Source organism: Idiotropiscis lumnitzeri, chromosome 6 (assembly GCF_059441095.1).
Source record: "Idiotropiscis lumnitzeri isolate Australia: NSW breed Sydney's pygmy pipehorse chromosome 6, RoL_Ilum_1.0, whole genome shotgun sequence".
NCBI lineage: Eukaryota > Metazoa > Chordata > Actinopteri > Syngnathiformes > Syngnathidae > Idiotropiscis > Idiotropiscis lumnitzeri.
Genome location: NC_142396.1, coordinates 14086141 through 14109652, shown reverse-complemented (window position 1 = coordinate 14109652; position 23512 = coordinate 14086141). Strand labels below are relative to the sequence as shown.

At 39.8% G+C, this 23512-nt stretch overlaps 5 protein-coding genes across 11 annotated transcripts in view; 3 read left to right on the top strand and 2 right to left on the bottom strand.

Annotated features, from left to right (window-relative positions):
- Window positions 1–1772: 1772 nt before the first annotated feature.
- On the bottom strand, window positions 1773–9664 carry uri1 (URI1 prefoldin like chaperone). Of its 3 annotated transcripts, none has more exons than XM_088299281.1 (11): window positions 9275–9664; window positions 7863–7897; window positions 6533–6611; window positions 6002–6137; window positions 4388–4479; window positions 4239–4302; window positions 3950–4145; window positions 3665–3872; window positions 3443–3585; window positions 3119–3359; window positions 1773–2298 (listed from the first exon to the last, which is right to left on the bottom strand). In XM_088299281.1, the coding sequence occupies exons 1-11, from the start codon at window positions 9350–9352 to the stop codon at window positions 2110–2112; spliced, it is 1461 nt and encodes a 486-aa protein (XP_088155407.1). In that variant the 5' UTR covers window positions 9353–9664; the 3' UTR covers window positions 1773–2109. The 3 variants fall into 3 exon arrangements, with proteins under 3 accessions (XP_088155407.1, XP_088155408.1, XP_088155409.1); XM_088299282.1 differs by lacking the exon at window positions 9275–9664 and adding an exon at window positions 9114–9222; XM_088299283.1 differs by lacking the exon at window positions 9275–9664 and adding an exon at window positions 9131–9152.
- A 2073-nt stretch (window positions 9665–11737) lies between these two features.
- Window positions 11738–13867, top strand: LOC148335346 (protein C19orf12 homolog). 2 transcript variants are annotated; one of them, XM_088299235.1, is made up of 3 exons: window positions 11738–11926; window positions 12571–12733; window positions 12835–13867. In XM_088299235.1, the coding sequence occupies exons 2-3, from the start codon at window positions 12574–12576 to the stop codon at window positions 13098–13100; spliced, it is 426 nt and encodes a 141-aa protein (XP_088155361.1). In that variant the 5' UTR covers window positions 11738–11926; window positions 12571–12573; the 3' UTR covers window positions 13101–13867. The 2 variants fall into 2 exon arrangements, with proteins under 2 accessions (XP_088155361.1, XP_088155359.1); XM_088299233.1 differs by lacking the exon at window positions 11738–11926 and having other exon boundaries at window positions 12565–12733.
- Window positions 13868–14341: 474 nt separating this feature from the next.
- uqcrfs1 (ubiquinol-cytochrome c reductase, Rieske iron-sulfur polypeptide 1) lies at window positions 14342–16455 on the bottom strand. Of its 2 annotated transcripts, none has more exons than XM_088299231.1 (2): window positions 16226–16455; window positions 14342–15098 (listed from the first exon to the last, which is right to left on the bottom strand). In XM_088299231.1, the coding sequence occupies exons 1-2, from the start codon at window positions 16335–16337 to the stop codon at window positions 14488–14490; spliced, it is 723 nt and encodes a 240-aa protein (XP_088155357.1). In that variant the 5' UTR covers window positions 16338–16455; the 3' UTR covers window positions 14342–14487. The 2 variants fall into 2 exon arrangements, with proteins under 2 accessions (XP_088155357.1, XP_088155358.1); XM_088299232.1 differs by having other exon boundaries at window positions 14342–15095.
- A 220-nt stretch (window positions 16456–16675) lies between these two features.
- On the top strand, window positions 16676–20450 carry rxylt1 (ribitol xylosyltransferase 1). The gene is made up of 6 exons (XM_088297475.1): window positions 16676–16895; window positions 17004–17183; window positions 17319–17421; window positions 17499–17813; window positions 18466–18636; window positions 19206–20450. The coding sequence occupies exons 1-6, from the start codon at window positions 16751–16753 to the stop codon at window positions 19606–19608; spliced, it is 1317 nt and encodes a 438-aa protein (XP_088153601.1). The 5' UTR covers window positions 16676–16750; the 3' UTR covers window positions 19609–20450.
- A 176-nt stretch (window positions 20451–20626) lies between these two features.
- The window catches only part of srgap1a (SLIT-ROBO Rho GTPase activating protein 1a), a 54714-nt gene continuing 51828 nt past the window's right edge, over window positions 20627–23512 (top strand). For all 3 annotated transcript variants that reach the window (XM_088297854.1, XM_088297853.1, XM_088297855.1), the window contains exon 1: window positions 20627–21213. In XM_088297854.1, coding sequence (XP_088153980.1) covers window positions 21150–21213 — 64 coding nt within the window. In that variant the 5' untranslated portion in view covers window positions 20627–21149. The remainder of the gene's footprint in view (window positions 21214–23512) is intronic.

Genomic DNA, 23512 nt, shown 5'->3' with positions numbered 1-23512 from the left:
ACATTAAATATCTTGTCTTTGTCGTGGATTCAACTAAATACAGGTTAATATTGATTTGCATGATATTCTTATTTTACATTTTACATATTGTCCTAACATTGGAGTTTTTGACAATTTGATATTCACGTGCTATTTTTAAAAAACAAATCACAAGTTAGTCACCATATTTTTTTCTCTTTACACTCTTACTCAATACATAATTTGGAGGACTACATTTTACTTGCACTTGAGTCATTATTAAACAGTTCTTAAATTCAAATTTGGCCACGCTACCCATCTCAGATTGTTTTATCAGAATAGTTTGCGCAAACATATAGACTGGGTTAAAAAGTTGAAATTGAGTCTTTGTTTTGAATTGAGTGTAGATTGCAGCAAAGCTGTGATATCGCCCCAAATCATTGAACAATGCACCACCTGAGCATGTTCCCCCACTTCCACCTGAGGCTCATTAGTGCCAGAACACATTTCCTTTACAGGCTTTAAGTGTGAATGCTGGAGTTATGTAACACTTTAAAGTTAAATACTATCTGGTATCATATGCTAAAATAAGCAGAAGACTCGGCTGCTCTTCGATGTCCTTGACATTTGCAGGTTTAGATCCCCCTCTCAGGCCCAAGCACCTGTCTGGATAACAATACCTGTTTGAATCCATAATCACACATTTAAAATCCCCCCCCTAATCCCTGCAATGTAGATTTTGTGAGTTTCATCCCAGTTTATGTGCTCATTTTCTTTGAAACGTAGTTCTACTCAATTCGAGCATACACCTTCGAAGATTAACCTACATTAAGACCATTGATCTGTGTCTCACCGGAACAACGTTAGCATGTTAAGCATTGCCTAATCTGTCTCATGCTACCTGGATTTTCATATTGGTGAAATAATCCAGAACGAAGGAAAATAAGGGCCGAGTCACCTCAGGATCTGTTTAAAAGCTACTTATCAGAGACCTGCACTCCCACCGTTAAACTAAAAAGGGCAATGATATAGCCTTTCATGCTCACAAGCAACGGATTTAATCAAAGCAGCTTGGGATAAAATGAAGTTTGGTGGTTTGTGCGCCAGTTCAAATGAATGTCCAAAAGCAACACAAATTGAGCCCACACCCATATCAGGTCATATCGGAGGAATTATCTGGCTCGAAAGTCATTAAAAGATGGTTGAAGTCAGACAACAGTGTCATTGAGTAAGAGAAAATGCAAGCGAGTTGAACATTGAACTATTCAACTTAAAAGGATTAAACAACAATGTGGATTACATCAATTTGGAATTGTGAAACTCAAATCTTACAAAAACTACAATAACAGGAGATCATGAGTCTTTACTTTTCCTAGTCATATGAGCCTCAAATCGGGAGTCATTTTCTCTGGCTTGTTTAAGGGAGACCATTGTAAATTACACTTAAATTGTGCACGGTTGTCAGTGCTTCTCTATAAACCTTCTCCTCATATAAAAACCAGTTTTTATATCACAGTTTTCCATGTAGAATTTGGCTGCTGTTTTATTTCGTAGTCATGCGGGGGAAAGAATTATGTCAGTGTGCTTCACAGGTCACGTAAGTGTGGCAAATTGGCAATATTGGTTTAAAGACCAATTGTTTAGGAATCAGAATCAACACTGCAATCCCGACACGCTGGTACTATGCCGCCTAACATCAATTTTGGTTCCTGACAAATCCTCACGATGAGCTGTCTGCAAAGAACAACTCAAGCAAGGATCCAATCATGTGAATTGAAGCGTAATTTTGTTAAGGAAAAAATAAGGACCAGGACTTGTCAGCAAAATCATTTATTTTCCTTTCCCATTAATCGTTTCTACTTCAACATCAAGATAGTGATAAACCAAACGTATACGCACATTTATTAAGCGGGTCGAGATCAGGAGAAAGGTAAGCGATCGCTGGCACATTATTTGTAATACGTAGGCCTAAGAGACAAAGCTTACAGTCCTACAAAACAATCAATAGCAAAAAGAGAACCTAATGACAAGCATGAAATTACAAACTCACCATTTATAATATTGGTTAACCTTTCTAATAACAGAAACCACATCTGTTAAGAGCGGGATTGAGTGCATAAAGAAGTGTGACAGATACTTTGTACAGACGTGTCATGTCTGCTGCATCCGGGCAGCTTTGAATTTGGACACGCGTTTAACAGGCTGCTGAGGAGTTTCTATGTCAGGCGCTACCTCCTCCAGTTTCCGCTCCATGATGGTTGGCAGTGCTGGAGGACCGATGGTAAGAAAAGGAACAGCCAAGGGCATCGAGTCTTTTTCCACCACTGTACCTGAGAAGGCCTGGACAACAAAGAAAGAAGAAGAACACGTTGCAAATTGACCGTTGATTTTTCTCTACAATGAAACTTTTTCAACATTCTAAGAGCAGCAGAACATTCAATGGAAGTTATTTAACTTAAAATTGGCGTTCCAGAACTGTAAAGTCTCCCTTTTTAGATGTTTCTTGGCAAACTAATTTGGCCTTCCTGTTTTTGAAGATCACCAATAGCTTACATCTAGTGGTGAAACCTCTTATTTCCTCTGGTGAAGTTATTTCTTAATATTTGACTTGGACACAGATACACCCACCTCCTGGAGCGTGTTCTTGATCTGGCCAACTGTTGTGAATGGCTTTTTCTTAACTTAGGGGAAGGATTCGTCTGACAATAAAGCTCAGTCTGCACTTATAGCACATGTTGATTGTTTCATTTCAAATTTATTACGGTGTTGACAGTGCTTGAATGCTGAAAATTCTGTCAATGTTCACATATTTGTAGACCTCACTGTTCATATCTATATGCATATACATTAGGGCTGTACAGTAATCGGTTGTGACTCAAAAAGAGTAGCGAATTGGATGTTGAAAACAAATGCAGAATAAGAACTTTTAAGAAGTTAAATAAATAAATTCTACCTTCTAGGAAGTCACTGGACCCCAAATGTTTGAGAACCCCTACTGACAATGAGTAATTTCGAGCCAGAACAGAATGTAGCATTCCAAACTAGGTGGCAGCAAGCGTAATTGAACAGTAGCACATGGTAGAAACAAGAAGAAGGCACAACAGCAAGGTTTAAGGATCACCAAAACCGTAAGCTCTAAACACAGCCAGGACACCTTTACCTCAAATTGTCCGGCGGGATGCGATGGCATCCCCTTGGAGCCATCCTCCTCGGTCAGGCTGTCGCTGTTGTCGCTGGGTGTGCTTTCGTCGTGGCTGAAGCAGCGGCCCATCATCCGCCGCTCATCCACATCTGCGGCGCTGCTCTCGCTTGTGTCACTGCACACACTGTTCTCGCGGCTGCGTGACTTCAGAATGGACTTCTTAGGTCTGGGCGCACCATCCTTCACATCCACAAACAACCTGATGGTGAAAGATATATAAACTCCAGGTGTCCAAATAATTGCACTAAATGTAGTTTCGTATCTCGGGCATGCTGGTTCAACCTGTAAATGTCCGCAGGTGTGTGGATTTTGTGAACTTCGTGATGAGAGTGTCCATTTTGGTGACCGTTTTTCTTTTTCCGCTTTGAATGTTCTTTCCGTTCGCTGAACTTTAGCGTGGTGTTTTTACTTGTGTTGATCCTCACCTAAAGCATAGCGGGATTTGGATTTAGCCCGGAGCCTGGGAACAAATTTCCTAAACAACGGTCCAGTTATCACACTGACCTTCTTGGGCTCAACTGTGTGGGAGAAATAAATGGTCGGTAGATTGTAGTGCTCTTCGTCGTCTTCTTTCAGTTCTACACTGGGAGGCGCTTTATTGTGGGGTTTCAGAAAATGTCCATTCACTGGAGGAGGGGAGTCTGTGTCATTCTGCTCCTCCGAGGAAGACGATGACATGTCCTCACTGCCAACATCTGCACTATCAGACAAGCTAAAGAAACAAATTGCAATGAAATACCTGAAGAGAAGACATTGTTGTTAAGTCAAACAACAGGTGTGGGAATGTACCTCTCCCGTTCATTTTGTCGTTCCTCGATTTTCTCAAGTTCATCCAATCGAGCCCACAACTCTTCCTGGGTCATGAAACTCTTTGTGCTCCCTTTTATTTGGGCCTGTTCTCCACTGCCTTCATTTTCCTCTTCCAAATCCACAACAGTCTCCAGTTTTGGCTTGGAATTTGGCCTGTGAGCCACTCTGCGCTTTCCTGAATAATAGATTTATAAAATAACTTTCAATTTCAATGATGTGATTTGATTTTGTGTTGAATTCATCAATGTGCTGGCAAACAAAATGATACCTTTTGTGACAGTGGCCTCATTCTTTCCAATCACTTCTCTGATGTCAACATAATCTCCTTTTTCCTAAACAAAAAGTAGAGCTTGTAAATGTACTGCCTTTCAGGATTTTTTTTTAATACTGTGTTGACTTTAATGTAAAGCAACGTACAGTTACGATATTTTCCCAGTCCTTCACCAGCCCTACTCTTGTTTCAAAGTTTGTCAGTGTCTTGGACAGACCGCAAAGCTCATTCTTTACATCTGCAACAAAAGGTTTAGAGATATTAAAAAGAACATTCTGGTTAATGGTGGCAGACTGATGAAAAGTTAAGTATAAACATGGCTGTGGGGCGAGGAGAATGAAACTAGACATTTAACAGAATGATTGAATTGCTTAAAATCCTCTGCAATTGGAGGGGGAAATTATGACACTCAACAGTACAAAATATCCTCTGGCCCGAATACCACTCCGGATCATTAAATCTTCACAACAATTAAGCCCTTTTACAAAACGCAAGCAGAGAGCCCTTGTTTCCATGGCAATGGGGAGCCCCTTCAGTGTGTGCATCAAGTGGAAGTGAGAAAAGGTCAAACACAGAAGGCCTGACAAGTCCATTGCTGTCTGACACATTTCAGCTTGCTATGTTTGCATTACAGCACTTAACTCTGTAACAGCAGGGCAGGCAGGGGTGGATTTTTGGGATAAATGGGGGCAAAAGGGGGTACAGATGACTGCAGATGGGCTGTGGCAGGACATTCTGCTTCACTAAACACTTCGAACAATATTCTCATCGAAGACTGTCATAGACCCCGTTCACATTATTATTCTCCATTTCACATCTCCAAAAATTGACGACAACGAAGGTTGTACAATGAATTGCAATTACAGCAAATACATGCAGTATACATGCTTCGCATTACACCCACACATAAAAAATATCTATTTAAACTACACCTGCAAAGTAGCACTACTTGGGCCCTTACACCCACATCTTCATGGCGAATCCTCAAAATGATCACACCTTGAAAACAATCCACACCAAGTGACAAAGGCAATGATTGGGCTCATTTGGGACGTCAGTAGGACCGGTGGATTTTATAAAACAAAATGGCGACTACAAACCAAATTGGCTGAGTTCATGTTTTATTTCATACCTAGATCCTTGAAACTATGAGCGTGTCCTGTTACGACAGACATGTCCAAGCACATTTGTTTCGATCAGCAAAATTGGCGTCACGGGTTAATGTTTTCTAACTTTACAGTGTGGCGCTACAGAGTAAGTTTTTGGGCAATGTGGTTAATACATTCAAACCCTTTTAAATAATCTGCAAAGCACGACTACACCAACTTCAGTAATTTATCTGTCATCAGCACATTAAAGACTGTGGACAAATTCTAATTGGTTACCCAGCACAGCAGGTCAAAAATACTGGCACTTCAAGACAGACAGTGATTTCCAAACATTAGTGTGCAAAAAGAGATCATCAGATTTGACACTGGAAATGATTACATTTCATTTAAAAGGCTTGAAAATAGGATTTATTTACTAAAAACAGTGCATCGTGCATCCAACTGTGTATGTGTGTGTGCGTAAAAAGGGTAATCGGCTAAATAGAGAGTGGGAAGCACAGCCACAAATAATTCTGCTTCAATAATTTGGTCAACAGTGCTACTTTGATTGATGAAGCAACGCCCTCTGCTGGGTACAGAGTAGTTTTTAGCCACAAACTTGACAATGTGTTGTCACAGCGGGTGGGTATCAAAACTTAAAAGAAGACTCACACTTCATTCTGTGGTCGACAATTTTCTCAGCCTGCTTGGCGGAACACTTAGCAAACCAGTTGTCACCAAGAAGCACGGTGACCTCGTTAGAGTGCACCAGCTTCCCGGGCATGAAGGCCATTTGGCCAAACGGCACCTGCAGAGAACATGAATGGAATGACGGCAGAAGTCAAGAGACATGATTGAGAACAAAAAGCAAAGACATATTTACATAAATGCATTAATTAAGTGTGTCCCACTTCCAGGTGTGCAGGGCATTCGGAACGTATTCACAGCGCAGTTCTTTGTCCACATTTCGTTGTGTGGCCGCCTTACTCCAAAATGGAATAAAACTCACTCATCATAAATCAGCAAGACTCTTAACATTAAACTTCTTTCACTTCGTCATTATGGGATGTGTGTAGACTATGAACCAAAATAATGGTGAAAATAATATTTTCATTTATTTTGAAATCAGGCTGCAACATAATAAAACATGGAAATCTGTGGATACTTGGAATATTAACTATATTGTTATACTTAGACACTTACCATGATGTCATAAGACAGCCTCTCCGGAAGAGTTTTGAGGCGTTCTTTCAGGGCATCGTAATCACCCGAGACTTTTTCCCTATGAATTCATGGACACAGATGCACAAAGGAAAAAAAGAAAGAAAAAAATGTTAACCACAATGTTTTATCCCAGTTGCACAGAACAATAGGGAAGTATATTAGCCAGTATATTTTGTACCTTACTCATTTAGCCACATGAGGTCACTGTAATTCATTTAAAACAAAAAAAAAACAACTACACTTGAGCACTGAAAACTGAATACCAATGTACTTGAGCTACTTGATATGCTTTCACAAGTGCATGCGCATAAGTGCACATACATAAACCTCAGCATAGAATTGTCATGCTATAAGATTACGCCAGGCAAACAGTCAGTACTACCAGTGGCCTGTAATATTTCTTGCATCAATTAGCGTTTTCCCCCAAAACGTGTTAGTTAAAATTAACTTGTCCACTTGTATCCAGAAATAATTGTTAGTTTGATTAGCTACTAAATTAATATTAAAATAAAATAATTTGTATTTATTTGATTAAACATTTGGTTAATAATTCATAGTTAAAAGAATTAGAATACAATTATAAAATGAGAGTTTAATGTCTTAAGCTAAACTAATTGACACATTTTGCATTTTAACTTCAATTTTTAAACTACATCTATGAATGACCGGGCCCATCTGTCTATTGTAAACACAGAACATGGCCCCTGAGCACAAATATTTGGTCTAGCTCAACTGGCTTATGTTGTGGAATTTGGGCGCTTTCAGCAATTGGAAGAGGGCACCAATAAAGTATGGCTTGAAATTTTCCCAACTGGCTCAATGCGGTATGAGGTATTTATCTCTACTGTATTTAAGACCTAAGTACTTTGCCCCAAATGGCAAAATAATTTGACTATATGTGATACCTGTGATCATGCTGATCAACATGTTCTCTAAATTAATACAGTCTCAAACAGTTTGTAATACAGCTATTTTATCATTAATTAAAGATTGTTCCTTGCACCAAAAGAGAGGCATTGTGCCAGCCAATCAGATCTGTCAATAGTTAATCAGGAATTGGTGGTTGATTTAACCCGCCAAGCACTTAGGATGCATCACTGCACAATAGAAAACTGCTAGACTCAGTTAAAAAGCAAAGCTCACTTCACGTATTCCTTGATATTAAGAATCTAGATTGAAGTTTCTGCTTATCTTAAGTTTTCAGTGTGTTTGTTGATCAACTTTGCTTGTGTTCTAAATGTATAATGAGGTGTCCATTTTTCAACAGCATAGAATTGCTTCCAACTGTCCTTTTATTTGTGATACTTACCAGTGCTGAATCCGATGTTGGCAGTCCTTCACCACCTGTTATTATAGGGACAAGAATTCACAACGTGTGATGAGCAAATATAATTGCAGAATTTAAAATGCATTTCTGGAAAATAACCACATGTGACAATTTTGTCCTCGTTGACTGGTAGTGTGGAACAACAGATAATTCATGCACTGGAAAATTTCATAATAATTGACCATTTTTATATTGAGTAGTGTTGAAAGTTGACCCTCAACTGAGATCCAAAGCCAGATCATAGTTTTGCAAGTACACTCACTGACTCAACATTCGGCACACCATTGAAATCCAGCACAAGGCCGGTATAAATTCTGTCTTCACAAAATTTGAAATGACACAGTGAGAGGTCTTCTTTCACAGTAACAGATTGATTGAAGGGCCACTAATGCATCAATCGTTTCTTGTTCAAGTTTCCGTTACATATTACATATTTTCATTAATAAATTGATCATGGCACATGTATACAATCATTCACACTCACATTCTCAGCTCTGGACAATTTAAAGTTCTCCACCCAGTAGAGTCAAAAACCAAGCGTCAGAACTGGGAGGAACAAGCGCACCAGAGCTGCAAATGTTCCATAATCAATCGACAAAATGCACAACTTTAGAATGACTGTAAAGACACACATTTTGCTCTTGAATCTTTTCAAATATTAGTCTATAATAACGCGTTTCGCAATTCAGTTGTTATTCAGTAGCGTTATGATTAAACACAAAAGCACACAAAGGCAAATGCCACCCGCCATCGTCATTTAGGTGATCAGTTCGCGTATGGCGCAACACAAACAAATTAAGGAAGTGGTTTCGAAAATATAACTGTTCTTGTCGACCCCAATACTAGCAACACGGCTATCAGTATAATGCATAGCATGGAAAATCCTCTCATTTGCACTCCCATGTGCCTTTACTGTGTGTTGCTGTGACTTCTAAAAGTAGAGCAGGGGGCGTTTGCATGTAAGAGTTGCACGCCACGTTAGCTAACAGAGCTAGTTAGCCAACTGGTTCACTTTCGTTTACCCATAGCAAACATGCCAAAGTGAAGCTGACAGTCTTGCATCGACTCGATTAATTACACGTCATGTTTATAAGAAACGAAACGCGAATCGTTTTCATTTTCTTTATCGATAAAACGACAGAGACTGTGCCTCGTGAGTTCAAGTGTTGTTGTTTTTTTAAAGGAAGGTTCTGGAAAATTAAACGTCATGGGTACAAGTTCGACGTGACATACTGGTGACACTGGTTTACCAAGTCGTCTATCTAGTGCCTACAAGCTGGTCCAATCGTGGTCCAAAACGCCCCTCTGGTCCACCGCGTGCTCGGCAGCTGGGGTTCGGCTCTACGCCACTTTGATATCCAGCTTACGTGCTTTTTATAACCGTTACTGGTTACCTTTTCGTGTTCCTCTCGAAGCCTGGTAACTCCACCGGGGTGCTCCATGTTGATTTTACAAGTTTCGGTCTTTATCATCCCAAGGGCAAAGCAAAGATTTTTTAAGAGGTGGGGGAGTACTTTTCGTGAGCCAGAAACAAAGCTCAGGGGTTGTTGTGAGTCCAAAAGAAGTGTTTATGAATGCAGCAGGAGCTTCTCCTCAGACCCACTTTAGTATAATTCATCAACGTGGCAGCGGCAATGATCCTCACTTTCGGAAGCAATAACATCTCACACTCTCATTTCAGGATCCCCGCATCCTTCCTCATCCCAAAAATGTAAAGGTTTTGAGAATATGTCCAGGGAAAGGATTTCCTCTTGACGTCTGCGCCACAGACTACGCAACAACACTGAAAAGACTGTAGTTAAAGCAAAACATCCTGTTTTATTCGTGAGTTCATTTCAGAATAAATCATAAACGAATTGAAAACATGTATTATTGCCTGATGAATTCGTTATCAAAAATAATATATGTAACAAAATAACATAATAAATCCCCCTTAAATTTAAATTATTTTACTCGCTCATAAGTGTGAAGCACCTTGTAAGATTTAGGATGGTACACTCACTTTTATTTTGAAGAAACATTTTCGTTTCCTGTCATGTCATGCAATTTAGCACACTAGCTAATCTGTTCTTTGATGTAGATGTAAACAAGATTTTCTCCAAGGATAAGGTTCAGTGTCTTGTCACTTAAACGTGGTGATCTAGCCACTGCAAGAAGATTCAAGGGGATCTGGCCGAGGTTTTCCTGTTGCTGACACTTCTTGATTCATCATCAGCTTCGCACTGCGAACGACCTCATTCTCGCGCACACCCCCTCCCCTTGAAAAAAAGATATACGTTAGCTACGCAGTTTTATTTAGGTACCATCAAAATCATCCTTTATATTTTATCAAAGACCTCAAATTAAATGTGATTAATAGTGTTGAAAATGATTTTTATTCCGCCCAACTCTCTTCGCCAGAAAAGGCAGTGGTTATTTATTTATTTTTGACAGGGCAGTATTGTTACGAGTGTAGCTGTTTGTGACGTATCATGGCGGACGTCATCGTCACAGAAAGCAAACCCAATGTGATTGATCTAACGAAACATTCTGGATCTTGTATCAAGTTAGCAACTCGATTACTCAATCATGTATAATGATGACCATTTTGAACAATAAGTGTTTTTCTTTATTAATATTATTATCATCGAATCCTACTAATCTATGATGTACTGCACTTTTTCCTCACAGGACTAGTTTTTCTGGTTGCAACTATTTCTTAATTTTCAGCTACTTCTTTCTCGACATATAAATTATCAAAAAAATATCTGACTTTTAGTACTTTTTCAGTTAATTGTTTTTGTTGGTTGAAGCAAACTTAAGTGTAGAAACGTTTGCAAAAGCAGGTGTTCTAAAGTGATAAGGAAAGCTTGCTGTTTTACGCCTAATTGGAGGGGTAACAAAAGTGCGTGTGCCACAAGCGCATGCACGCACGGCTGTCTCTTTTGGTCATTGGATGTTTTGTTGGGAAGCAGATATTTAAAAATAGAAAACTGAATAGTTAGTCCACTTTCGTTTTAAAACGGAAGCATGAAAATGTTAAATACGGCTTGATTTTTTTTTAAATCTGGACCGAGTAAAACATCCTATGAAGTCAGTATGATTTTCTATTATTATTTATAAAACGAAAATGGACGAGACAAGTTAAAATACGGCATGTGTATTTGCTTTAGAATCCCGGAAGTTGTCATCGAAAGCATTTCTTTTACTGACCAGCAAAACATACATGAAACGTGTTTATTTGTATATTTTGGGAGTAGCGCATAAGTGCCCAGAATGTACGTTAACACAAAGGCGTCACCCCCGCCACCCATACGCCTCGCTGTCGCCATCTTCTGGTCAGTAGAGAAAATGTTGCCGGTATCAACATCCGGGAATCTAAAACAAAAATACGAGCCCTATTTTGATTTGTATCTCGGGCTACGTTCTATTTCCGTTTTAGAATTAAAAAAAAAACATCTGTGCGTGCGTGTGTGTGTGTGTGTGTGTGCGCGCGTGTTTGCGTGCGTTCGCGTGTGTGTGCGTGTTGTTTTGTTCACACCTTCAATGGAAATAAACCCTCGGGCTTTATTGTATTTTTTATTGTTAGTGATCAATCAATCACTCAATTTATACTCTGTTGGTTTGTTTGTTTTGGAGTGATTCCGTGTTGCTTCATTTTAAATGTGTTTAGTATAAGAATTTAAAAGTTCAAATGTATAGAGTTAATTTTGATTTTATGTTCATTTTTGGTAGTGCTATGTGGGCGACATTTTATAATAAACGCTGTATTAAAAATAGCACTTTTTTAGTATCAGTGTGCATAACTTTACATTGTCTTGACAATAAAATAATTTAAGTATAAAATAAAATGAAGACGATGCTGTGGGAGCCGAAAAGTGCCGAGTCGGTTTTATGGAAAGAGCTGGAATTTCACAGCATCCACGCCACGTGACCATCTACTTCCGTCTCTTCTGTCTCCTCTCGTATTACACGTCGAAGGAGGGGACTGCGGCATGCTCAACACGGGACATTTAATTTAAAGCTAAAAAATTCAATCGATCTCAATGAAGAACTAATACAACAAGGTACATACGCCTATATTTATGATTCTTAATTTTAACGGGTACAGTTCTTTTTTCACGTTGTCAAATGATTCACACCACAACTATGTCAATCGAGAGGAAAAAAATGTCAAGTGTGCGTTTGTATTCCGTGCTATAATATTGTTTATGTTATTACCTTTTATACGATAAAATTATCATTGCATTCTTTATTCACAGGGTGTTGCACGACTGTTTCTAGTACGTAATGTCATGTCATGCGTTTGGTTGCATTTTAACTATAATTATTGATGGTTTATTTTTTTAACTGGGAATGTGTTACTGTTATATTGTTCGTTAAATGATTTAAAAAAGTTTAAAATAATAATATTAATGTCCTCTACTGGGTTTATTTTATGAGACTTTCTCTTATTCTGTCTGTACTCTCCCACACCTCTTTCTGCCCGATTACAATTGATATTCCAATGATAACCACAGAAAGAAGGTATGCAAATCATTAAAATTGGATAATAACCCCCAGAATGTTCTTGAGATATTGTTATTCCCCACCTCTTCTGATCAATTAATAATATAAATCTGATGTTTTTGGAGCTGCCATTATTTTGTACAAATACAGTTTTTTTCACCGTTGATCAGAGTAACGGCTTTCTATCATTTCGATAATGCAGAGAATGTGTCATCGGCTTGAAGATATTATGAAGCTGTGCTGCGAGTTATCTGCTGATAAAGAGATCCAGACCACAGTCAAGGGTTCTGGAAAAGGTGCAGCAACAGCTGGAGGCCTGGCCTTTGCTGGAGGCTTGGTTGGGGGTCCTCTTGGTATTGCAGTAGGTATGCTACACATTCTTTTACTTATCAAAATGAGTATTTTTTCACAATGCAATACACATGCACTAGTATGATACAATATTTTGAACTTTGACTTTCTTCAGGCGGTGCTGTTGGAGGGCTTCTAGGCTGTTGGCTGACCAGTGGTCAGTTCAAACCTCTTCCTCAAGTCATTATGGAGCTCAGTCCTCAGCAGCAGCAGAAACTATACGCGGATCTGGTTGCCATCCTTGAGGACATTCAGTGGACTGACGTGGCGCAACTAACAGCACTGGTCATGGGCAACTTAAGTCTGAAGCAGCAGCTCACGGCAGCGCTTCTTGGCTTTGTTTCCAAGGAGCTCCAAGCAAACGTGCACTATGTGGATTAGTGTGGGGACCTAAATCCACAGGCTCCACACACTGGTGGATAAGGACTTGATTTTTAACGTGTGCATGTGCAGAGACTACAAGATGTCATCCAAAAACCACAGCAAAAAACACTTTTTCTTTTTTGTTTAGAGCACACCTCCAGCAACATCAAAATTATCTTCTTCAGGTCATGTTTTATATGGGTTAAATGGTTGTCCTTTACCTGTGAATGATACTCATGTTTAATTACATCTCTAAGAAGACTTCCAACATGGGTGGTGGGGGAAGGGGGTCTCATTTCCAGCCTGAAACTACCCAGTCAACAAATAATACACTTATGTGATTAGGATATGAATAATTTTATTCTCAACTTGATCATTTGCATTTGGTATGAATATTTTTTTCTATTGTGAGTGAAGGTGAAATTCATCCATCCTGAAACCTTACCTGAAACGCTTCTCCTCAGAGGGGTCGTGGGGCTTCTGGCGCCTATCCCAGCTATCTTCGGGCAGTAGGCGGGGTACACCCTGAACTGGTCAGCCAATCACAGACGTGCAATTCAATGAAGGTCAATATATTTATTCACCAAACTACCAATGCGCAATGTGAAATACAGGTCGATTGACTTGAATTAAGATATTTTTTTTTCCTGCAGCTGTAGGCATTAGTTTTGGAGAAGTACAACACAACAGAAACTGGGTGGATGTTTTTGGCACAAGATCGCCTGCTTTTTAATTTGTGATTAAGGTACACAAATAAAGTGATACAGACAGAAACATTCCCCAAACTTGCTTTTCATTGAACCACCACTGAATTAATCTTAGCACTCTGAATCAGTAGTGCTGCCAAATATAACTCAGCAATGGGACAGTTTGGCCAAAACTCTTTCAAATTCCTTAAAGTGAACTAGAAATTCAACAGTGTCAACATCTTTCTGTCCTCTTGACTTGTTGGTCAAAGCAAAATTATTAAACCAAATTTTACTAGGCGTAAGTGATCTGCACACAATAATACATTTAATAATCAGCATTTTTATTTTGCTTGGTCACTTTATTGGACAGGGACTGCTCCAGAATTAGATGTGCTGTTATATTATCTTTTTAAATCTAATTTTGGATGGTTTTTACCCTTTTAAATATAATTATGGGTGGATGGTTTATTTGACAGTTTGATAGTATTAAGTGAATTACTTCAGATATCAAATGCATAAATTATCTGTTGAATCTAAAAGTAGTGAGAAAAGACAAATACAAATAGAGGATGGAAAACAAAACCTACAATACCGTAGGAAACAAGTTTTTTTATTGATAATTAAATACACCGTTTTTACCACCACCTTGTACATAGAGCCATCTTTTGAACATATACTACAGTAGGGGATAGATTGGTAAAATAGCGCTGTAATATTTATCCCACCACAACGGTGTCATCATCTGGGAACTCGTAGTAGGGAACCTCCAGGTTAAGAGGAGCCGGCCCCTTTCTAATTCTTCCTGAAGCATCGTAGTGGGATCCGTGGCAAGGACAGTAGTAGCCGCCGAAGTCACCCGCGTTAGCAATAGGCACACATCCCAAGTGGGTGCACACACCAAGGACAATAACCCAGCTGGGGTTGAGCACTCGATCCTTGTCGTGCTGGGGATCGCGGAGCTCTGCAAGACTGACAGCCTCCTCAGTGGCGATTTCCTTTTCGGTGCGATGGCGGACAAATAGGGGTTTTCCTCGCCACTTGAAGGTCATGTTTTTGCCCTCTGGAATATCATTCAGCTTGATCTCAATCTGGGACAAGGCCAGGACGTCGGCTGAGGCACTCATGGAGGAAACAAACTGGCTGACCACCGTTTTCGCAGCATAGACACCAACTACGGTAGTGGCCCCCGTTAACAAGTAGGAGAAGGCCCTCCTCGACTCACTGCTATCCTGAGAGGACTTGTTCGGGTCAGTGACCTCGGGACGGCGGTAATCTGTGAAATCAGGGATCTTGATGTCCGTATGGGCGAGTCGGATTCCTCCAGCTGCTAAAATCAGATCATCAAATAAATGGTCATAACCAGATACACCAGTTAAAGTTAAAGCATAGCCAAATATTAAAATGTCATAATTGAAAAAGAAGCCCAATAAATATTTAATCTAGTACAGAATCTTTTATGGACTGAAAGGAAGTTAATGCCCTTAATAGGAAAATGCATCGTTTATTTTTACACTGTACATCAAATTAGTCACTCGAGTTGTATCAGTATGAATCTGGAGTATCAAAATATGAAAATGACAAGGATTATTCTCAGAGATATAACAGTGTGTGGTTTAAAGATACATTTCAGGCTATCAGCATTATCGTTTCAATATTGTCGTACAGCTTCTCCCATTTGGTGTATACAGCAACTCAAGCAGGAACTAGTAGATGCAAACAGTAGAACAAGAGGACGTCAGATGTATGTGACGGTGTAATGTAATAAGTCTACATATTACACTGAAAACATATCTTTATCGTGATAATGGCACATGCAATGTGTATCACAAAGACGTGCGATGTTACAGATGTCAAATTTAATCAATTGACAACTAATTAATTCCCAAATTATTCAACAACGAGTATAATATCCAAACATTCGTTTAGAGCCATTGTTTCACATAAAATTATTTAACTCCTCAAATTTCAGTCTCTCGTCAGTAATTATTCTGATTTGTGCATTTCTTCTTGAAAAGAGACTGATTATTTTGTGTGATTACCCGAACCAGTAACTGATTCAGTTTCATTCCAGACATTGATGATAATTGTGTCTATGACTCTAGATTGTGTTATGTAATTTTGTGACCGAGCATAGACTCAGCCCAAACTTTTGTTTTTTAGATCGTCCTTGGGAGTGTACAATATGTTTTTTACAGTTCGAATATCTCGGCTAACCAAGCGAAGATCAAGCATTATTTTGCCATGTCTTCAGTTCGGGCGTCGACGGGTAAACATGTCCATACGTGTCCTACGACGATCCATGAACAATGTTTTTAGATACGATGACAACAAGGCGTACGAGCAAGTTACAACTGAAATTATTGCAGTGCGACTTTATGGTTAGAATGTTGCGCAGATAACCGGCCGCCGTCGGATTGCATTGTTAGCCGAAGAAAGGCCCCATGAACGACTTACCCGTAGCAGGGAGCATGTCCTTAGCGCCAGGTAACACCACACATTTGACGGATTGCTTTGTTCCCCGCAACACTGGGGCAAGAGCCCCAAAACGACCTGCAAATGTCATCATTTTCGCTCAATAAAATAAGTCCTCACCCCGTATGTGGGGACACGACCTTGCGTGAACAAATCTTATGCGTGTGCGTGTATTCCGACACGACGGAAACTATTTCCTTCTGAAACGTTCCGCCTAGAAGTATGACCTCCACTGGTGCTTTTTATCATTGCCTGAGTAAAAAATATTCTGGAGAATTTACCAAATTTCTAAGAACAATATATATAAATATATATATATTCACATATACACAACACAAATCTGGTCAAAATAAGTATTGCTTCGAACAAATGTTTAAAGGTTATTTTTAACAGGCACATATTCAAGGCAACATTCCTCGTGATGTAAACAAGGGTCCTCTCACAAAGAAAAAAGATGGACGTTGAAATGCATAATGGTAACATAAACGATAATCAAAACAGGCGAAAATGAAATTTCCAAAGAGAAAGTTGTTTCTCCTCATAATTTTTGCTTATGTAGCGTTTTCGCTATACGCTGCATACAACGTGTTCTTCAGCACTAAAGTCATATCCCGCGTTCACAAGGTGGAGAAGAAAGAAGCAAGATCTTCTGGTATTTTCACACACATAAATACAGTCATTGTTACAGTTAAGTCATAGTTAAATATTTTATCTGAATCAACTAAATGGTTGTGCCGATTTGTGTCTATTGTGCTTGCAGGGGGGGTTCGAGATGGCGGAGCTGCTCCATTGGATGAGTGGAATCCGTGGGAGGATGAACAAGTGGAGTACAACTCCGCGCTCAACAAAAAAAGAGAGGCATTCAAACAACATATGGCGCGAATCGAAAAGAACAAACCCAAAAGATACAAGGTCCAAATATGGGGTAAAGCAGCCATAGGTGAGGCTTGTTGCATGTACAGAATTTCTTTCCGTTTGTCCTGAGGCACCAGTGCTGACCACCTTGTTGCTACAGTACATTTTGCTACCACGTATTGCATTTCATTATGATTGTTAAAGTATTTTTCTCCTCCAGGACTCTATCTTTGGGAACATATATTGGAGGGACCACTCAACCCAACTGACAAAATCGCACAATGGAGAGAGGGGGAGCTCCAGTCAAGCAAAATTGATTTCAGGTAACAAGTCACTTCTGAGTATTTAAAATGTTCTGAATAAACCCCACCATTTAATTAATTTCCTCCACCATTTGAAGTTTCTATACAGGGCCTGCAGTAGTCCAAGGTCATGTCCCCTTGGATATGAACAGCCTAGTTCTTGTTTTGAACGGCCGTGAGCAGCAGAAGGTGGCATACTCCACACGTTGGTTGGAGCACGTCCAAGCTTTGGTTCAGTCCCACACTGTGTCTCACGTGGCCGTGGTCTTGCTGGGTGATGAGCACTGCAACAATGACTGGATAGGACCATACTTAAAGAGACATGGTGGATTTGTGGACCTGCTCTTTTTAGTATATGACAGCCCTTGGGTCAATGATAGAGATGTCTTCCAGTGGCCCCTCGGTGTTGCCACGTAAGTTTTTATTTTCTAGTTTCCTGTTCTGTCATACAGTCTGATCAATTTTTTTACTATAAATGGAATACATGCATACATGCAATAAATAATATAAAGTAATATGGAACATGCAACAATTAAGTAATCATACAACATATTAGTTGTTTAGTTAACTGAATGACCTTTCCATCCACTGTCGAAAGAGGCTGTCCTTATTTGGGTTATGGGGAGTGTGGGGCTATCCCACTGACTTTGGGACTTTGAGGCAAAGTACACCTGTGAACACATAGACAAACAACCAGTCACATTCACATTCACACCTATGGGTTTAGAGTCTTCAATTAAACAAATGAGCATGGTTTTGGAACATCAGAGGAACCCAGAGAAAGCCCTCGCAAATTGTGACAACCTGGCAACTCCACTCAGGAACGCCTGAGCCATGATTCACTATGGTGCTCTGATTGAACTAATGCACATTTAATCCAAATTATGACATTGACATCATCTATTCCTTTCCTGCCTTTCCTCCTTTCATATTCTTCTCTGGTCATTTACAAGTTGCGACCAAGCATTGTATTACCTATCTGCACTGCACATCTTGTTACACAAAACTTGTATATAAGTTTAAATTTCATTTATCGTTATTTTCTATTTCATGTTTTCTGTTCAGATACAGGCAGTTTCCCGTGGTCAAGCCCAGTGCTGAGATGATCACCTCCAACAGGCCATACCTCTGCAACTTCCTTGGTACTGTTTACAAGAATTCTTCTCGGGAAACACTCATGCAGGTTCTGAAACAATCTGATCTGGAGAAGGAGTGCATCACCACTGCCAGGGAGAAGTAAGTCATTATTTTATCAGAATGTTACTAAACATAAAACCTTTTCTTGTCATAGCTTTTGTTCACAATATATCACCTTTGCATTGAACTCATTAATGTCGTAAAGAGAGCAGGCCAGGAGACAGTTTGCTGACTCACCAATCCTACGTAATTTTGATGTATAATGGATTCAATTTGGTTGTCTTAAACCTGCAATTTCTTACCCAAGCAAAGGAACTCACAAACTGAACTACTTTTGACAAAAATGAAACATTGTTATTGTCATTTCATTTGATTCTCATTAGCATGTCCAGATGTATTTCATGCATCATCACTTACTGTGAAATTATTTGAGGAACAGGCTGACAAAGACAGTATGACTTTATACTTTCCACAATAGAAAGATGTGCAGAGCATTTCATAAATTAAGTTGTGGGAAGAAGGAAAGGCAACAAGCATAAGCATTTGACCGACATTATCGAAACCTATTTTGAGTTTAAATGGTTAAATTAAACTGAAATGTGCCAACTGTAGTAAGGATAACATACACACATTTATCATTTTCTTCTTCCCTTTCCCTGTGCCTGGAGATGGCTCCCCCAAGAGACAGAAGACAGTCTAAAGCGCTATCAAACCGCCCTGACCCAGAGCGAGCTCACCCTGTGCCCTGTTGGTGTCAACACAGAATGCTACCGCATCTACGAGGCCTGCTCTTATGGCTCAGTGCCTGTGGTGGAAGATGTATTGACTCCAAGGACTTGCGCGGCTGGGCCCAGCTCACCGCTGCGCCTCCTAAAAGCGGCGGGAGCGCCCTTCATCTTTATTAGTGATTGGCGGGAGCTTCCTGCTATTCTGGAGAGGGAGAGAGGGATGAGCCAGGAGCAGAGGGTGGACAGAAGGAGGAGATTACTGGAGTGGTACACCACTTTCCGTCAGCAAATGAAGGAGAGGTTCACTGAGGTCATAGAGGAGAACTTTTTCAAAAGTGGCTGATTGTGTTGCTTAAAACGTAACATAGGTGACAAAAGTTTTGTTTATTTTGTGGAAAGTGGAGAAATGTGATTGCCTTCTTGTGTAGTTAACCTGGTGACAGTATTCTGTTATGTGCAGTTTTTGATATTTATGTACGTTGTGAGAGCCTCCAAGAGTTTTCTTTGATGTTTATATTTAAATGTTGACACTAATTGAATGTTCACTTGTGTAGACTAGATAGAGAATCAGATGTATTTGCATAGTGAGGTCATATATATATATATATATATATATATATATATATATATATATATATATATATATATATTTGTTGTTGTTATTTATTTATTTTTGGGGTAAAAAGGGCAATGTCAGTTGAAACAGTAGATTCACTGTAGTCTGCTTAAAGGCCTTGATTGAAACTGGTGCATAACAGTCCTTTTTGTATTTTGTGTTTCAAGTGGAGAGTTGGATATTGCATGTCCAAAGTATTTTATATAGTGTATTTTTATTTAGTTGCTATGCCGCATGAATATTTTTGTCCGTGCAATTAAATAAAATCGAGATTTTAATACGTCCACTCATTCATCACCTATAATTGCATCCTGTTGGTAAAAGGCAGTATTGTATCCTGCAGATGGCGCTCAGGTCCAATTTATGTTGATAGTTAACTGCGTTTAAATACAACGCTACAAGTAAATGTTTAGCCATCTGGGTGCACTATTGATGAACACGTGTTTCTACCTCCCTCAAGCCATTTTTCATGTTGTCCAATTGTTTAACTGTTTGGTATCTGATTGAATGCCTTTATTGTGTGCACTGTGCTATTTTTGATAGACAGTATTAAAGTTTTGTCAATGCAGGCTCTTAGAGAATTTTTCATGATAAATTACAATGCATGATATGCAAGTATGATATCGTTTGTGCGTGTGCGTGTGCGCGCGCGTGTGTATGTGTTTGGAGAGAGAGGGAGAGGGAGAGAGAGAGAAAGAGAGGGAGCGAGAGCGTGATATCCCTCCCTTCCTCCTGCCTGGCTCTCACTGCTGTGTGTGCTGCATTTGGCCTGCCTACTTGTCTGCCTCTAGCCTGTCGGGAGTTAGAGGGGGAGAAACCTTCCAGGGAGAGCGTGGAGGGGGGAGGAATTTGCGTGTCCTTACTCCGAACCACTCAAACCGGACATACACTCCAATTCAAGTCGACTTTATAGCCCCCGATGCGGCTTTGGGGCACTACTTTTCTACGCGGTGCTAACTGCGGATGATGCTCCGCTACGGAGCTGCTGAAAACTTACGCGATTGTAATTTTATTTTTATTTTTTGTTACCCGTGGTTGCGCGAGGCTGCCCCGGGATTTGGAGGATCAATTGGTTGGAAAAGGATTGCGCACCCGCTAAGAAGGAAGATTATCAATGAAGAAGTAAGCGTTTTCTCCTGGGAACTTAATAATTTTGTTGCGCGCCGTTTCCTCGTCCAGTTTGGGATGAGTCCTCTTTTTTAACCCCCTGCTTGTTGGCAAGCACCTTGAAAAAGAAACACATTGTTTAACCAACAAGCGGACATAAGATGTCTTCGCCGAGGTTTAAAAAGGATAAAGAAATCATCGCTGACTACGAGAGTCAAGTGAAAGGTAAGAGGCAACTGCAATATTTGGTTTATAAACGTGCTGTTAACAGGGGGGCTCGAGAAAAGGCAACCAGGCTAGTTCATCAGTGAGGCGTAAGCTAGTGATTTAAAAAGTTTGGAATGTATGACCACCAGCAGTGTTTCATACAGACATGTCTATTACTAGCCGATGTATTACGAGTATTTGGTGACTTTTACTTCATCATTTTAAATCGAGTGTGATAAGAAATATGCAAAAGTATAATTGTGCATTTCCCCCCCGTCGAGGCTATTTCCAAGTTTTATGATCAATCTTCCTTCTACGATCAAGACCTAAAAACGGGTCTTTAGGTCGTACTAGCATTGTACGTTGAGGAAAAGCACACGTTGAGGCGTACCACCTGTATGAAGCTTACTTCTTCTTTTTCACAAATTCCAAATGCATATACATGTACCGTTGCTTGCTTTAGGAACATGAGTGCAAGGATGCTGTTAGTGGATATGACCTATTGCAGAGGTATTCAATTAAAAGTCACAGAGGTCCACGACGAAAATTTCTTCCAATTAAAAGGTCCGAACCAAAGTCCGACTTCCCTTAATGTCTAGCCGATGTTCACATTTTTATATAGTTTCAATATTTAGTAATTTTCAACAGAGCGCACTTATATACGAAATATTTAGCAATGTTCCCGATTAAAGACCTTTGCCAGTCAAACAAATATAAGGCGTTTATTTCACATTCAAGAAAATGTGGCTCCAGGAACTTACGGGTGCCACTTCCGGAAAAAATAGTAAAATATCTCCTGCGGAAATATATCAAGTGCTAAGCATTGAGTTAACATCTTTTGCCTTTTTTTCCTCAAATCAAAGAGTTATCAGCCTAAAAAAAACGGAAAGCCTAATTATCCAAGTAAAACAGGCCAACATGTTCAGTACACAATCAATAAAAATGGCTGTCCTCATGAAAAACTCATTCAAAATGAGCTTTGACACCACCTTTTCTTTTGAATATTTTTTTAACTTCTCTTAATGAGAAAAATGAGTTTGTGACTGCCCTGCTAGTAACTTAAATCTGGGTTGGAAAGGAGTCAGGGCCATTGGGATTTGTGAAATAATCTATATTTCACACATCTGGGCTTTGTGTTTTCCTTTAAATAATGTTCGTGCAACAGAATTTAAGCACTCCTTCGCAACTTCCCCTTCACTGAATGTTTTTTTATGTTTCCCCAAAATCCACGATACTTTTAGTGAACATTCGTTTGCATGCCGCTGGGCTGTAAACGAAAATGTAAACATCTGTTATACTGCACTCGAAGTTCGATGTTTTGGCGTGCGCTCACCTCAAACTTCAGCGGATAACTTTGCAAAAGAGGGCGGTGCTTTGTTTCGTAGTGGCGCTTCGAAATGTTGCGACGGTTTCGGAGCATATGATGCACACTGTGGCTTAGAATCGGCTGCAGCCAGAACGAAACTAAATTTCTCCGTCCATTCATTGAAAACAACACGCATCGACCTTGCTAACTTTTTAGCAAGGCATACCGTCAGCAGCACTCTCTTCCGGTCTGTTGTGCAATTGGCAGTGGATCGTAAACAAAATATTTGATTGGCTCAAATCAGTGACGCCTTTTCCGTATTAACTACAATTGCAGCGCCAACGTTTGCGAATGTGCCCTAAAAAAAATCATCATAGATTGGTCATGGGTCCGGTCCGAACCATCCCGCGGTCTGGATCAGGACCGCAGTCCGCCATTTGGTGATGCCTGACCTATTGTCAAATACAAATAGACTGACACGGAAAAGACGCATTGGGCTGTTCCAGGGTAGCCATGGGGATTTGGCTTTCAGCCAACTTGCTCTGTTTATCTGAGCCTGTTGCATGCCACAATACCTCATACAGTGGAATACAATCCCGTCTGGGTCACTGGACAACCTCTTATTTGTTAAGACTGTACTTCAGAACAATTCCAACCACTGGAAATGATTGATACAAATAATCAGTTCCTGGGTAAAACTAAAACCATTATGGCTTTAACTATGCAGGCAAAGTTAACATACCTGTACATACAAGTGTCAACGAAAGTCAGACACTTTTAATTCTCTTCATCTAGTTTTGTGCTTGAGAATGCATGTTGGGGCAAGTCATTCTTCTGTAATTAGTGCCAATGCACAAACTCAGATATGAATCCTATGATGCCCGCTTAGGTCTCTCGTGACATTATCAATGGATCTTTGGTGTTGCAAAAAAAAAAAAAAAAGCAAATATGTAGCCAAGATTATTTCTTTGCAGATTTGTTGGCTCAAATCAAATGATAAGGTCTTGCATG

Excerpts from the sequence above, each read along its gene's own strand:
- LOC148335346 (XM_088299233.1), top strand. The coding sequence starts at position 12,565 with ATGCAGAGAATGTGTCATCGGCTTGAAGATATTATGAAGCTGTGCTGC. Across the intron at positions 12,734-12,834 it reads TCCTCTTGGTATTGCAGTAG|GCGGTGCTGTTGGAGGGCTT; the intron begins GTATGCTACACA and ends GACTTTCTTCAG.
- uqcrfs1 (XM_088299231.1), bottom strand. The coding sequence starts at position 16,337 with ATGATGACATTTGCAGGTCGTTTTGGGGCTCTTGCCCCAGTGTTGCGG. Across the intron at positions 15,099-16,225 it reads GGACATGCTCCCTGCTACGG|CAGCTGGAGGAATCCGACTC; the intron begins GTAAGTCGTTCA and ends ATCTGATTTTAG.
- uri1 (XM_088299281.1), bottom strand. The coding sequence starts at position 9,352 with ATGATAAAGACCGAAACTTGTAAAATCAACATGGAGCACCCCGGTGGA. Across the intron at positions 6,612-7,862 it reads CAACATCGGATTCAGCACTG|GGAAAAAGTCTCGGGTGATT; the intron begins GTAAGTATCACA and ends ATGAATTCATAG. Across the intron at positions 3,586-3,664 it reads ACACAGTTGAGCCCAAGAAG|GTGAGGATCAACACAAGTAA; the intron begins GTCAGTGTGATA and ends GCTATGCTTTAG.
- rxylt1 (XM_088297475.1), top strand. The coding sequence starts at position 16,751 with ATGAAATTTCCAAAGAGAAAGTTGTTTCTCCTCATAATTTTTGCTTAT. Across the intron at positions 17,422-17,498 it reads TCAAGCAAAATTGATTTCAG|TTTCTATACAGGGCCTGCAG; the intron begins GTAACAAGTCAC and ends CACCATTTGAAG. Across the intron at positions 18,637-19,205 it reads ATCACCACTGCCAGGGAGAA|ATGGCTCCCCCAAGAGACAG; the intron begins GTAAGTCATTAT and ends CTGTGCCTGGAG.